At 50.4% G+C, this 14,104-nt stretch overlaps 5 protein-coding genes across 5 annotated transcripts; 3 read left to right on the top strand and 2 right to left on the bottom strand.

The window, feature by feature from the left end:
• Window positions 1-326: 326 nt before the first annotated feature.
• Window positions 327-2,528, top strand: Triagg1_6037 (uncharacterized protein; the record flags this gene model as incomplete). The annotated part of the gene is made up of 3 exons (XM_062900617.1): window positions 327-778; window positions 831-2,111; window positions 2,168-2,528. 3 exons carry the CDS (start codon window positions 327-329, stop codon window positions 2,526-2,528), a joined length of 2,094 nt encoding a protein of 697 aa, XP_062754894.1.
• A 318-nt stretch (window positions 2,529-2,846) lies between these two features.
• Window positions 2,847-4,412, bottom strand: Triagg1_6036 (uncharacterized protein; the record flags this gene model as incomplete). Its single annotated transcript, XM_062900616.1, has 4 exons — window positions 2,847-3,766; window positions 3,825-3,917; window positions 4,053-4,289; window positions 4,400-4,412. The coding sequence occupies 4 exons, from the start codon at window positions 4,410-4,412 to the stop codon at window positions 2,847-2,849; spliced, it is 1,263 nt and encodes a 420-aa protein (XP_062754893.1).
• A 1,453-nt stretch (window positions 4,413-5,865) lies between these two features.
• Window positions 5,866-7,793, top strand: Triagg1_6035 (uncharacterized protein; the record flags this gene model as incomplete). The annotated part of the gene is made up of 3 exons (XM_062900615.1): window positions 5,866-6,256; window positions 6,328-6,539; window positions 6,591-7,793. 3 exons carry the CDS (start codon window positions 5,866-5,868, stop codon window positions 7,791-7,793), a joined length of 1,806 nt encoding a protein of 601 aa, XP_062754892.1.
• Window positions 7,794-7,968: 175 nt separating this feature from the next.
• On the bottom strand, window positions 7,969-9,386 carry Triagg1_6034 (uncharacterized protein; the record flags this gene model as incomplete). The annotated part of the gene is made up of 2 exons (XM_062900614.1): window positions 7,969-8,801; window positions 8,900-9,386. 2 exons carry the CDS (start codon window positions 9,384-9,386, stop codon window positions 7,969-7,971), a joined length of 1,320 nt encoding a protein of 439 aa, XP_062754891.1.
• A 1,844-nt stretch (window positions 9,387-11,230) lies between these two features.
• Window positions 11,231-13,456, top strand: Triagg1_6033 (uncharacterized protein; the record flags this gene model as incomplete). The annotated part of the gene is made up of 1 exon (XM_062900613.1): window positions 11,231-13,456. The coding sequence occupies one exon, from the start codon at window positions 11,231-11,233 to the stop codon at window positions 13,454-13,456; it is 2,226 nt and encodes a 741-aa protein (XP_062754890.1).
• Window positions 13,457-14,104: the final 648 nt, after the last annotated feature.

Raw genomic sequence — 14,104 nt, 5'->3', positions numbered from 1 at the left:
TGTTACCTGTGCAAGTGAGATTAAGTTAGGCCGCTAGGCATTTCGTCCGTTAAGGTTTGTGGCGTACTGAACAGCAAAACAAACGTCCTTCGATCAACACCCTTTGCTTGGCTTTCTCTTCTTTTCACGTAAACAAACAAGAGCATCACCATAACACAACATCAGCGAATCCGATCATCACTGTATCAAGATATCGTCGAATACGATCATCACTGTATCAAGATATCGTCGAATACGATCATCACTGTATCAAGATATCGTCGAACCGGATCATTATCACGTCAAAACATCAACAGGTCCTCTGTGGATTGTCGATATCTCTCATCATGGCCCGTTTTAAGAAGAATCGAGCTCGCCAACCACCACCACGCCCTGCAAAGCCGACAGATGTGTCAAAGCAGGCGGAAGAGTCAAAGCCAACGGCAGCTAGCGGCTTCTATAACCTTCCGCCCGAAATCTTCCAACAAATCCTCGGCGAGGTCAAGAGCCAGGATGATTTGAACTCCTTGTCTCGCTGCAACCGCGGTCTTTACTTTGCAATCTTGGATGTTCGGTATACCAGAGAGTTTGAGGAGTTAGTATTGCTTCAAGGAGGACGCGAAGAGTCTCTTATGTCTACTTTCCTCCGTGCCCTCGGGCAGGATTCAAGGGAGTTGGTATTGCCTCAAGGAGGACGCGAAGAGGCTCTTCTGTCTACTTTCCTCCGTGCCGTCAGGCAGGATTCAAGGGAGTTGATAGAGTGGTTATTGTTTAGAGAACATGGCTCACAATTAAGAGGGTAAGTGCACCTTTAACTCGATCCATTCGAAGCTTGCTACTAATGATGATAGACTATTCCGTCTGGTAGAAGGCTTCACACCTCTCCATTACGCGCTGCTTCAAGATGCCCCAAAGGTCGCAATTCAGCTTCTAAAACATGGAGCTGAGCTCAACGAAGATGAAGCGCTGTATCCCGATCTTAAATCCCTCTACGTCGCTATTGCCCAACCCCATAGTAACAGGATTGGAGCACTCGATGGACCCCTTCGCATCGCGTGCAGTTATGCCCTCCCGAGAACGGCTGAATATCTCCTAATACGCGGTGCCGACCCCAATACTCACAGTGATTTTGGGTTCGCAGCAATTCACATAGCCGTACGGCAGAGGACTCCCTGGGGTCGATTCGGAAGGTTCTTAAAGTGCAATCGAGTTGGAGGAAAATCCCCCGAGAGTGTTGACAAAAGAAGGGACTCTGAGGGGGATCAGAAAAAGGAGGAAAATCGCAACAGTTTTCGAAAGGAAACAAGGTCCAAGAAGACCAAAGCGCAATGGAATTCCACAAAGGCCAAAGAAAAGGACTCTACATCTTCGCCTGGGGACGAATCGAAGGATACTCAAGACAAAGACCCTGAGAGTACTGCTTGGGAAGCCAAAGTGCTTCAAACCGTCGAAGTGCTACTGCGCTTTGGTGCTGACTGCAATCTACCTGCACTAAATTCTCGCCAACACAAATGCAGTCACGAGTGTTGGAAGTCGTTGTCCTGTGCTCCAATTCAGCAACGTGTCCTTCATATTGCAGCTGCTAGTGGATACGCTTCAGTCGTATCGGCTTTGGTCAAGAGAAACGCAGATATATTCCAGGCCGATGGACAAGGCAATCGTCCCATTGTTCATGCCATGGCTCAAGATCACGGTGAAATTGTGGCTTTCTTGATGGAGAAAATGGAACAGGGTGCAAAATCGAAAGCGTATCGCGTCAATCCACGCGTTTGTGAAACTACGAGAAGCACGGTTCTTCATATGGCTTGCCGATTTGGACATGACACTGTGGTTAGCGATCTCCTGAAAAGGGGTGCCGACGTGAACGGAGTGGATTCACGAGGCCGGACGCCCCTACACGAAGCTCTCGGGCAATCCGCCCCAGATTTGGAGGACCGTCTCGTAGAGACACTTTATATACTTTCAGAAAATGATGCTAACCAAGAAGCCGTCGATTACGATGGTAGGAGAGCGGGAGACATGGGAGAAAAGCATAGACTTTCGGGGGTTCGCAAGCTATTTGAGTATGCTACTATGGCTAGATACGACTGGCAGCGTCTCACCGAATCTAAGAGTAACGGAGAGGCGGATAGGTAAGTGTTGACGGTTCATTCACCTTGTCATTTCTGGGGCTAACGAGATTTCATAGTGTGGGCTACGTACCACCTCCAGACCCCAGCTGGTTTGTAAACGAGGAGCCAGAGGTTCCTCCGCAGATTCACCCTGACCTGGCATCAATGAAGGCTCCCGTTTGGGTCAAGAAGGACAGTTTCCCACAGTTGAAAGGTCCCGGGACACAGCCTAAGGTGGCCGACCCTACTCCAAATAGGGGTAATTCGGCGGGTAGTCCGCGAATGGCCCCCGAGCTGTTAGACACGGCGGCGCCGGTAAAGAAGGCAGAGATGGCAGAGACCGAAAGGCCAACAGGAACCGAAGAGCCAGCAGAGACCAACGAGAAAAGGGGTAAAGGGGGAGGACGCAAGAAGTGGAATCGTGTACCACTCAAATAATGGCTCTGTTGGGAAAGTTTTGTTTCTATGTTATTTCTATTTCCTCTTTTTCTTTTTGTTTATTTCTTTTGCTCTGCCTTTCCACCTCTTCTTTTCACCTCAATTTCCGGCACTTTGCCCCATTACACGCAAACGTTTGCTTCGATGCTTTATAACTAAAGGTCGATGTCTATCTTTTACGCTCCATGTCATACTGCCTTGGGAATATTGTTCTCTTCTCCACCTTCGTCTATCAGGTAGTTTGCCACCCAGATAAATAGAATGATTACATCAGATATCCTACGCTCTCGCTCCAGCTCTTACCTTGTAATTAACTTGCTAGAAGATGACTTTGAGTCCCCAGCCAGCAGCCACGCCCCGAGCAAGGTAAAGGGTAGCAACGGTTGCCGCATAGAAAACTCCTGCAAATATAATGACTCCATTATAGGAGCCGCCATCTGTTTTCAAGATGGCGCCCGCAATGGGAAGGCCAATGAGCACACCGAAACTTGCGATGAAAAAGGCCGTGCCGGTCCGCTTGCCTATGTCTTCAATATTGCAGACTCGGCTAATACAAACCGGCGTGATGCTGATCGCGGCGCCAGACCAGAAACCGTACAGCACGGTGAAGGAGTAGATGGCGGCCTCGTTGGTGCCGGCGGTGTACCAAAGCGCGAATATCAGGGCCGCACATGTGGTTGAGCAGATGGCAAGTACATTAAAGGCACCGAAGCGATCGGCAGCGTAACCCGGTAAAGCACGGCCGGGAATTGCGCCGACGTTGACGAGAGCGTTGAGGAGGTATGCTCGCTGAGTGGGCATACCGGCGTGGATGGCATAAGAGGAGATGTACGTGTAGGGGATGAAGACGGCGAACTCGACAAGGAAGACGGCAAGGGTGGTGAGAGCATACTTGGGATCGCGAAGGGCTTTGAAGTCGATGGAGCTGCCGAGACGAGTGCTGGTGTTCTTGTTGTGAGGGAGGCGCTTCTTCATCAGGCAGACGGAGAGGCAGCCCATGACGAGGCAGATGAAGGCGATGATGCGGGTGGCCCAGGGGAAGCCGATCTGTGGGGTGAGGTAGAGGATGATGAGAGGGAACACGATGCCTCCGAGACCGCCGGCGGTGCAAGCGATTCCTGTGGCCAGAGCACGGCGCTTGTCGAAGTAGTGGCCGATGATGGCGATGGCGGGATTGAAGAGCAGGGAGGCTGAGGCGCCGCCGAGGAGGCCGAAGCAGAGGAAGAATTGGTAGAATTCTAAGAGTGAGGGTCAGTATGAGATGGATGATGAGGTGTAGAGAGAGGATATGCTGACCTTTGCATAGCCCGATCAGCATCATGGAAATGACAATGCCGATATTCCCTGGGATTACCAGATACTTGACATCATATGCGTCGAAAATTGGACCTAAAGACGTAGTTGTTAGCACAGACTGATATCAACTTACCTCACTCGCTAAGGCTCTCCTTTCTTCTGTATTGCTTCATAAGAAATTGACATTCAAGTGTGCCAACCAAGAAGGAAACGAAGGATTTTACATACCGACTTGCGCTCCGCAAAAGTAGAGAAAAAAGGCATAACTACTCAGAATCCAACCAATTGTTGACTCTGGCAGATTCCGCAGCTCATTCTCTGATAATCTGGCCTGCAACACGGCCATGGTGTTGAGGAGCCCCATGGAGGGGATCATGCAGGCCCAAGAGCCGAGGACGACGAGCCATGCTTGGAGACCGCCATCGGGATATGTAGTTATTGAAAGGTCGTCAATCGTTAGTGCTGCTATATATACAAACCGTTAGTATATGATGAAAGAAGAAACAGAATATGGAGTGTAGAGCATGAAATCCGGGGGAATACTGTGGAGTCATGCACGAGAGAGAGAGACGAACCGGCCGTTGTCATTTTGGGGGGTATATCTAAGCACGAGAGATGCTGCAAGTCTACAAGGCACAAGGGGAAGCAAATCAACAATGAAATCACAGACGAATAACGAGGTTCCCAGTTTTTAGGAAACGGGTACGGGGGAGCTTTTATTAACATCTTTTAGATTAAAGAAAAAAAAATTATGGATTAGACTATCGGTGCCGAGAGCAGGCGAGACACGCCATGCTAAGAAGTGGATTCTTGGTGTTAGTGAGTTGCACGCCCTACAGGATGCACGGCATGGAGGTTTGTAATGCAAAAATCGTGGTTATTCGTTAGACTTAGGTATGTGGAATTATTCCAATGTGGAATGATTTACAAGTTACACATAGGAAAGATATATACCAGTCTTTGGAGAAATATCCGATGGGCATCGGAAGGAAGAGCAAGAAGCGTCGTTGATCGGGGTGATAGTAATACTAGCAAAAAGCATTGAAGCCATTACGCCAGAATTAGGTAGGGCCGCCGGCGCGGCATGAGGTAAGCAATTTTTTTTTTTTTCTTTTTTTTTTCTCTCTTCTCCTTGTTGCCTTTGTTTGGACCCATCACGGAAAGCGCCGGACTCAGAAGTTATGACTAACAGAAATGTTGACGGAAGCCACAGCAAGATTCTTACTTGATTTGGATGTTTTATTCCATTGGGTTTTGATATTGTGAGTAATGATACATGAAGTGCTAGCTGATTGCTGTATCTCCGAAAGTGGGCTTTGTCTTGATCTTGGCTGATCAGTAACGCACGCAATGCGGCCAACCAACCAATCGGTAAGCTAGAACATTAAGCTGTTGGCAAGAACTTGGACGTTGCAGAGTATATGTAGTTATGGAGCGCTATGTCCGTGATAAATCAGTAGAAGGTGAAACGAGTGTCAAACATGGTTATGGAAGGGAATTATAGAAGTGTAACTACGGTTGCTCCATGTGCTTTGTATTGAACAAGGACCGCAAGCACGCGGAGCATCAATCAACAAAAGCCGAATATATGTAGGTTTGGATGTTTTAGCCCCATTGTTTGTGTAAGCTGCAAAATGTCAGTCAGGATGGCTTTTGTAGTTACATTACTGAGACAGCACACATGTCTCTGAACTACTACAAACGTTGGTCGCAATCACATTAGATATAATGAGGAATATGCCTCTAACTCAGAGATTTGATTCAGATAAACTATGCACAATTATCGTTGCTACTGTTGACGGGCATGGTACAAAGACTGGATTGAAATCGGATACATATCCGCCAGAGACAACCCCTCCACAATTAGAGCTGATCCCCGCCAACGGTGATTTGATTCGAGATCACGCAATCGCCAACATACAAACATCAAGATTGTTCATATCGAGAGCATCATCAAACAGCTCTGGGCCGCAAACGTGTAAATATGGCGGGCCAAAAAGATGCAATAAATGAAGGCCAGAGCAGTGGCGCTCCAGATCCAATGGCCGACTATGACCTCTCTCGGTCCATCCAGCCCACAGTCGGCATGAGACAAGGCTTATCGAACTATGGCGACCCTCACTTCTCCCTGTTTCTCCGCAAAGTCTTTATCAAAGCGCTGGGATACAGCGAAGATGCGCTCTCGAGACCAATCATCGGCATAATCAACACTTACTCCGGCTTCAACCCTTGTCATGGCAATGTCCCGCAGCTCATCGAGGCTGCAAAGAGGGGTGTCCAGCTTAATGGTGGGCTGGCCATTGAGTTCCCGACTATCAGCATCCACGAGTCCTTTTCTTCGCCTACGAGCATGTTTTTGCGCAATCTTATGAGCATGGATACTGAAGAGATGATTAAGGCGCAGCCAGTGGACGCATGTATTGTTATCGGTGGTGGGTTCTGGCCTTGCCTTCGCAAAACTCTTGTTCGTGCTGGTTTAACTGATATGAACTCTTGAGCTCAGGATGTGACAAGACAGTTCCGGCTCAGCTCATGGGCGGAATATCTGCCAACAAGCCCATATTGCCTCTGATAACAGGGCCAATGATGCCGGGAAGCTTCCGAGGAGGCCGTATTGGTGCTTGTACGGATTGCCGCAATAACTGGGCTGCTTTCCGCGCAAACGAGATTGATATCGAGGATATTTCAGCTTTGAATGAAGAACTTGCCCCAACAGTAAGATTTGCTTCTGTGTGATGAACTCTTCAACTTACAATTATTAATTAGTCTGGAACCTGCGGCGTCATGGGCACGGCGAGCACCATTGCGTGCCTTACAGCTGCTCTTGGACTTATACCACTTCGAGGAGGCGCAACAGCTCCCGCCGTCTCAAGCGCTCGGCTGAGGATAGCTGAGCAGACCGGTGCAAACGCCATCGGAGCAGCCAAATACAAGCGCACACCTCAGTCGATTCTCTCGGAAGCATCTTTCCACAACGCCATCACCGTTTTGCAAGCAATTGGAGGCTCAACCAATGGGATAGTGCATCTACTCGCCATTGCGAATCGGCATCCCGATGTTTATGGCAAAATCACTTTGAAGACGGTGGATGAGATAGGACGGAAGACGCCGTTGGTTGTTGACCTTAAACCTAGCGGCGACAATTACATGACGGATTTACACAATGCTGGCGGTATTCCCGCTCTGTTTAATACGCTACGGCCTCTGTTGAAGTTGGATGCCCTGACAATAACTGGGGAAACACTTGGCCAAGCTCTGGATGCTGAGAATTTTCGCTCGTTTCCGTTCTCTACTCAGATCATTCGGCCTTTGGACAATCCCTTGTATTCATCATCAAGCCTGGTGGTGCTGTATGGCAATCTTGCTCCGGATGGTGCTGTCATCAAAGCTAGCGCCAGCAAGTATCGCCATCTGCTCAATCACCGAGGGCGAGCCGTGGTGTTTGCAGGCCCTGAGGATCTTGCAAAGCGTATTGACGATCCGGATCTCGATGTTGATGAAAATTGCGTCTTGATCTTGCAGGGCATAGGACCTATTGGCTTCACAAGCCCGGGTATGCCAGAGGCAGGCCTTATACCCATCCCACGCAAGCTCGCCTCTCGTGGGGTCAAAGATATGCTGCGGTTATCTGATGGGCGCATGTCTGGCACGGCGGGAGGCAGCATCGTGTTGCATATATCACCCGAAGCTGCTTTGCCCGAAAGCGTTCTCGCCATTGTGAGAGATGGCGACATTGTATGCTGTGATGTTGAAAGAAGAAAGCTTGAAGTGGAAATCGCTGAAGATGAAATTGCTAGAAGGATAGCGGATAGGAAGACCAAGTTGGACGGAGGATTGAATGCTCGGGGGCCTGCAGAATCTAGGAGGCGACCGGCTCGCGGATATAGAGGTCTCTATGAGAAGAGTGTAATGCAGGCTCAAGATGGCGTGGATTTTGACTTCTTGACTGCTAATGGGGCTGGTCAATGAATTTGTACACACATGTCACATATTCTTGAGTCCTTTGGAAATTTCTCATAGTTGAGGCTAGTTGGAGGCGTTACTTTTTTGGAGCTGCGATTCATTGTGCGCCCAAGGATGTCATTCATGACTGTATGCTCTAGTAGACGTGAAGAGGCAGCTTAAGTCGCTCGTCGCTCCAAGATTAAACAGAAGCCCCTAATTCGCGCTCAAACTGATCAACAGCTTGGCTGAGCGAGTCTTTCCAATCATAGGTCTCGAGTTTGCCTATGGTTTCCTTGAGATATACGGCGTAACGGTCAAAATCCCTCCCCATCTCTTCATGGCGCCCCTGCGACATGACGCCTATGGTGCGGCTCTGGGCAACTATCCACTGTGTTCTTGGCTGCCGAATATGACTATATGCCTTGAAAACCGCCTCGAGCAACTTATGTTTGGTTGTAGAGACATCAGAGACGCCTATGCGCTCTGTAGCTGATTTTAGGAGCTCCGCGAGGATCAATGCCTCTTCAATACCCATACCGGCTCCCGATCCAATATGAGGCGTTGACGGATGAGCAGCATCTCCTGCGAGGACTGTGCGCCCATAGGCATAGGACGGGAGTGGGTGCGCGTAGCTGTCAAATAGAGCCCAGCGGTTGAGCTTATCCGGCAAGGCTTTTATCACTTCTTTGACAGAAGATCCAAACTGGGAAAAGGCCGTCTCGACATGCTCTTTGTTTCCCTCGGATACTAAGCTGTCCAAGCTCAGCGAGTCTTGTTCATCGTGCACATAAGCCACCACGTTGAGGACTGGGATGCCCCCTGGGCCGAGAATTGGGTACGTCACCATGGATGCGCCTTGGCCTAAATACCAAACGGGGTCTTTAACGAGCTGGCCGAGGGCTGCTGTGGCCTTCTCCATGGTGATTAGGCCGCGGTAGGCACTCATATTAGAGTAATGGGGGGAAGATGAGGGATTGTCCGAGCCTCCAACAATTTGTCGAACACGAGACTTGATACCATCGCATCCGATGACTAAAGCAGGCGAAGTAGAAGATGGGTCAGTATTTTTGGCATCATATAAGCTCATACAGCCTTATTCATCCCGAACAACTCCGTGCTGATCGTCATACCTGCGTCGGCCTCGGCTGTAGTACCATCGGCAAACTGGAGGACAAGTTTCTCATCCTCTGCTCCATCCACAATTGACTCTATGCGCTTCCCTAGCTTGATGTGCTCTTTGGGAATAAGCTGGAGCAACCCTTCTACCAATTTAGCGCGGTGAGCTGCGTGGAGTTGGTAAGGCTGGATCAAATCGTACAACCCATCTGAGGGGCGAAGGTTTAGATCATCACTGGAGCCATTGACGCAGTTGATGTTCTTTATCGGATTTGAGACTTTGAATAAGCGTTGCGGAGCTTCGGAGTGCAGAGCAGCCAAGGATTTGAGAACGGTGGAAGTCACTGTGATGCCAGCTCCCATCTCTGTCAGTTCGGCGGATTGTTCGTATATGGTGAATGGAATGCCCCGGTCCAAAAGGCCAATCGCGACGTGGACGCCCACGACGCCCGCGCCCACGATGGCTATGTCGAACGATGGACGTTCCCCTTGGCCATCCATTGTGCCGAGAGAACGAGGGTGCAATGCCGAAATCTAGGGCTGAGATAAATATACAGATAGGTATAGGGAGATGATGTTGAGAGGACGAGGGTGGTCAAGATGGCGACTTTAGCAGGTCATGGATGTTATATATTAGATTGCATGTAGCCAGGGTGGCTTCGTTCCTTAGCGTCAGGGCAAGGCTGCATGAAGCAACCCATTCATTTGATTCGGTATGTTCACTTTATTCCGATCCATGGGAGTAGGAGCGGATACCCGAAGCCAAGGCACCAACTATGCTTATAGCAGCGATTATAGAGCATCTCATCTCAGTTTTTAGGTCACTTGTAAGCATCTAGGGGATCTGCCAGCGCAATTACTAGGGTTAAAAGAGTAGTTGGTCGTGGTTGTTCGGTGTAAATAAGAAAACTAACAGCGATTTAGCGTACAGCAACCAGGGTTGGTTGGTGCTAGGGCTCACGGTGATGGCAAACAGCGTTACGTCAGGTTGCCAAATGACCGATTCTCAGCTCGAAAATAAGCATTTAGATGAAGCGTCTAAAACATCACAGGGATCATCCAAAAAAAAGAAGAAAAGAAAAAGATTGACGCTCTCTTTGCCACGTGGGGAGATGGCACTGGACAATGCGGGACAAGGAAGAATGTGGGATCGATTTGCTCATGGTTGATCGACATGGCCAGGTCCAGCCAAGACTTGGGAGGAGTGACATAGTCGTAGTGCGTAATCAGTTTTCGGCAATTTATTTTCCAAGATTTCGAGAAGCTGGGAAATGACGGTGAGCTTATTCTCTACCGTAGCAGCTGGATGCAAAGTGGAGATGAGAGACGTCCATCGATTTGATGTCTGCGGGGGTCAATCCGACTTTGACAGTCGCGTGTAGAACATGACAGGATGTGTTGGTTCACTTGAAGACGCCATTTTATTCAATGGAAATGAAGGATTTCACTATTTTTAAGTTCTTTATTGACTTTTCCGCCTGACGTCACTCGGGTTATATGCTCTTTGAGGGAACATTGAGCCATGCATCTTGCAGGAGTAGTAAAGGTGACAAATTGCCTCATAATCAAACAGCGATAGGGCTTTATTCATTCAGTTCCGGTAGAACAATGGGAAGCGGGCATCACTACTGTCATGCAACTGTCAACATATTCAATCTTGCATCATCACAATCTCTCTGGAGTGGACAGTGCCATTTGCTCTTGAAAGTGCGTGTAGAGGTGCAGGGTAGACACATGTCCGTCGCCAGCGTGTAAGTGTGTGTGTGTGCCTTTAGTTGAAAACACTCACACAACTCCATCTCCCCCCGTGCAGGTTCAACACGATGCCAAGTGTCCACTAAGCCACGTTTGCATATATTGCCTTGGAGCCGACCGTTGAAGAAGAGTGGAGCAGCGGCCGGAACCACGAATGGTGATCTCCCGTGTAAGCAGGGCTTGCATACCGGAAGCCCCGTCTGGCTCGTTGTAGACAAAGAGAGTTTCAACGTGCAACTCGCCCTGTCCGAGTTGATGAAGAGCCTAACGCTGAAGCCACAAGCGGCACTGCTAGAGCGATGGGGCCAAATGGAACTGGATCCGCCCTCAATGGAGAGGAGAGGAGAGGGAGAGGGAGAGAAGAGTTCCGAGATACCGTGGACATGACAAGTTTAGCAGAGGCTGTGCGGAGAAGATGTTCCGAAAAACTCGTTACGTCATCGCAGAGTACTAGATAGGGGAGGCCACGGAGATTATGCGATTTGATAGAAATAGAAATGGGTGGAAACTTGTGAACTTGAACTAACAAGGGCCAACTCCAGCATCAAATTCAACCTCATGCCCATGCTCGCGCACCCTTGATGAACGAAATGGGCGTCCGCGATGACGGGCCAGTTGTCCAAAGCATGATTTCTCAAGGGCCTGGAACGTCCGGCCACGGCCGCAAAGACGCCGACATGGACGTCAACATGAGGGCGAGCCCCGGCGTGGGCGGCCGTAGTAGTCATGCCGTCAACGTGACAGGCACCGCTGCTACAGACACCTTCACAAGCACAAGCAATGATACGAGCAATGCTAACTCAGACTCGGACTTGACGAGCGCCATCTGCGACCTGTCGCCCGTCCCCACGCTCGTCGTGGCGCCGAATTACCGCATCCAGCGGGCGTCCAAGGGCGTCGTCGATGCGTGGCATCGTGGCCGAGACGACTTCCTGGGCAAGGATCTCTTCGCCGCTCTCTACGGAGGCTCGCCGCTGGAGCGCTTCGATCGCATCCCGCTGGCCCGCGCCATCGAAGTCGCTGTCGCTGACCGCGGCTTCCGCCTGTGCCATGCCGCATACACGACCCCCGACGGCGTCTCGTACTCGGCGCGCATCATCCCCATCTTCCAGAGGGACGAGATGCTGTCGCTGGTGCTGGAGTGGGACCGGATCGAGCAGCAGACGCCTGATATCCGCGGCGAGGTGATTCAGCACGCGCTGTCCGTCGACGAGGTCTTCCGGCTGCTTATCCAGGCCGTCAAGGATTATGCCATCTTCCTGCTCGACACGCGCGGCTATGTGGCCACCTGGAATACCGGCGCCGAGCTGCTCAAGGGCTACAAGAAGGAGGACATCATCGGACGGCACTTTTCGACCTTCTACGGCCAGGAAGATCTCACCGCTGGAAAGCCCGAAATAGAGCTCGTCACATGCTTGCGCGAGGGCAGGGTGGAGGACGAGGGCTGGCGCTATCGCCAGGACGGGAGCCGGTTCTGGGCCAACGTTACCATCACAGCCATCTATAGGAACGGCGTGCATGTTGGCTTTGGCAAGGTGACGCGCGACCTAACCGAACGCAGAGAGGCCGAGTTGAGACTCATCGCCGCGTACGAAGAGAGCGCCAAGTTGAAGAACGACTTTTTGGCCAACATGAGCCACGAAATCAGAACTCCAATGCACGGCATGCTCTCGGCCTGTACTCTTCTCCTGGACACGAACCTGACGGAGGATCAGCGCGATACGGCCAACATCATTTCTGAATCGGGCCAGGTTCTCTTGCAGGTCATCAACGGCATTCTCGACTACTCCAAGCTTGCCTCGGGCAACTTCTCCGTCAACACGGACATGGTTGGTGTCGCAAGCATAATCACATCCGTCGTGCGCAATGTGCAGATGACGCTGCTGCCGGGCGTCTACATCAAACTTGTCCTGGCGCCGGAACTGCCCAGATCCGCGCAGGGCGATCCTCTTCGCTTCCGTCAGATCTTCCAGAACATCATCGACAATGCTGTCAAATTCACGGACAAGGGTTCGGTACAGGTCGCCGCCTCGGTCTCGGACGAGGATGCCACCTCTTATACAGTTCTCACAGAGGTCACCGACAGCGGCATAGGCGTGGCCGACGAGGATGTTCAAAACCTATTCAAGCCATTCACCCAGCTCGAAAAACCTACCAAGAAAAGATATCAGGGAACAGGCCTTGGGCTGTCAATAGCCAAATCTCTAGCCGAGTTGCTGGGCGGCCAGATGGGCTACAGGCCCAAGCCCGGGCGTAACGGCAGCATTTTCTGGTTTACAGTCAAGCTGAAGAAAATTGCCAATCTCGACTCGCCCGACGCCCTTGGTTTCCAACAGAAACAACAGACGGAAAAGAATCAGCAGGAAGCAGAGAAGGAAAGAATGCTGAGACGCCTCAAGGAGGTGGCGCCGCAGAAGCGAATCCTTGCGGCTGAGGATAACGCGGTAAATCAAAAGGTGCTGTCTCGCGTCTTAAACTCGCTTGGCTTTCGGAATACTACCATTGTTTCCAATGGAGCAGAGGCCGTCGAGACATTGGGCGCTTCGCCAAACGCATATGACCTGGTCCTTATGGACATCAGCATGCCGGTCATGGATGGCTTTGAGGCGACCAAGAAAATCCGGACCTTGAAAAGATATATCCCCATCATTGCCATGACGGCATATGCCCTTCGAGGAGACAGTGAAACCTGCTTAGAAAAGGGGATGGATGACTACATCTCCAAACCGGTCAACATGAACAAGCTGTTACAAAAGCTTCTTATATGGTTAGACTCGCCCGAGTGGTCTAACACTGCGACAAACGGGCCATCTTAAGAAGAGATACAAATCACGGAGTAAATGCGTTCTCTCTCTGTCTCTTTTTTTTTTTTTTTTTTTTTTTTCTGTTCAGACTCGCGCCTCTGTCAGTCAAGGCCTCCTTCACAGCATCCCTTTGTCATATTCAAACCTCATTCGAGTGGCCATCCATGCCATCGAAACTAAATTACAGAGCCTTCTTACGAGGCGCAAGCCTTCTGCCAGCGTGGCCGGTCGTAGAGTGGCCATTCTGGGCTGTTGCGGTATTACCACACTCGGCAGCTGGGCATTTGGCTCCCCTCAAATGAAGGCCGCCTTCTGCCTCAATCTCCTTACGGAGGTAACCGGAGCACGAAGAGGCGATTGAATCCCAATGCAGGACCTCGAGGTGGGATCTGGGATGCTCGTGCCTATCGAGTTGTCCAGTCAATTGGAGAGTCGTTAGCATCTGAGATCCTCCCCTTGACTTTGGCTGGTGAAGCATTTATTTTGCATGATGCTATGCTACGGATCTGCCCAGCAGTAGAGCTGGACGTACGGGACTCATTGAAGGGAAGATCAGCTCTTACGATGTTTCTGATGTATTTGGATTTATTAGATGGGATCATCTCGTCATGCTTGCGCGTCACGAATGATGACTCGCCTCAGTTATGTTTTGTAGCTGTT

This window comes from Trichoderma aggressivum, assembly GCF_033847375.1.
Source record: "Trichoderma aggressivum f. europaeum strain CBS 100526 chromosome Unknown scaffold_023, whole genome shotgun sequence".
NCBI classification, from domain to species: Eukaryota; Fungi; Ascomycota; class Sordariomycetes; order Hypocreales; family Hypocreaceae; genus Trichoderma; species Trichoderma aggressivum.
Note: the sequence above shows the minus strand (reverse complement) of the source record. Positions and strands in the feature narration are given on the sequence as shown.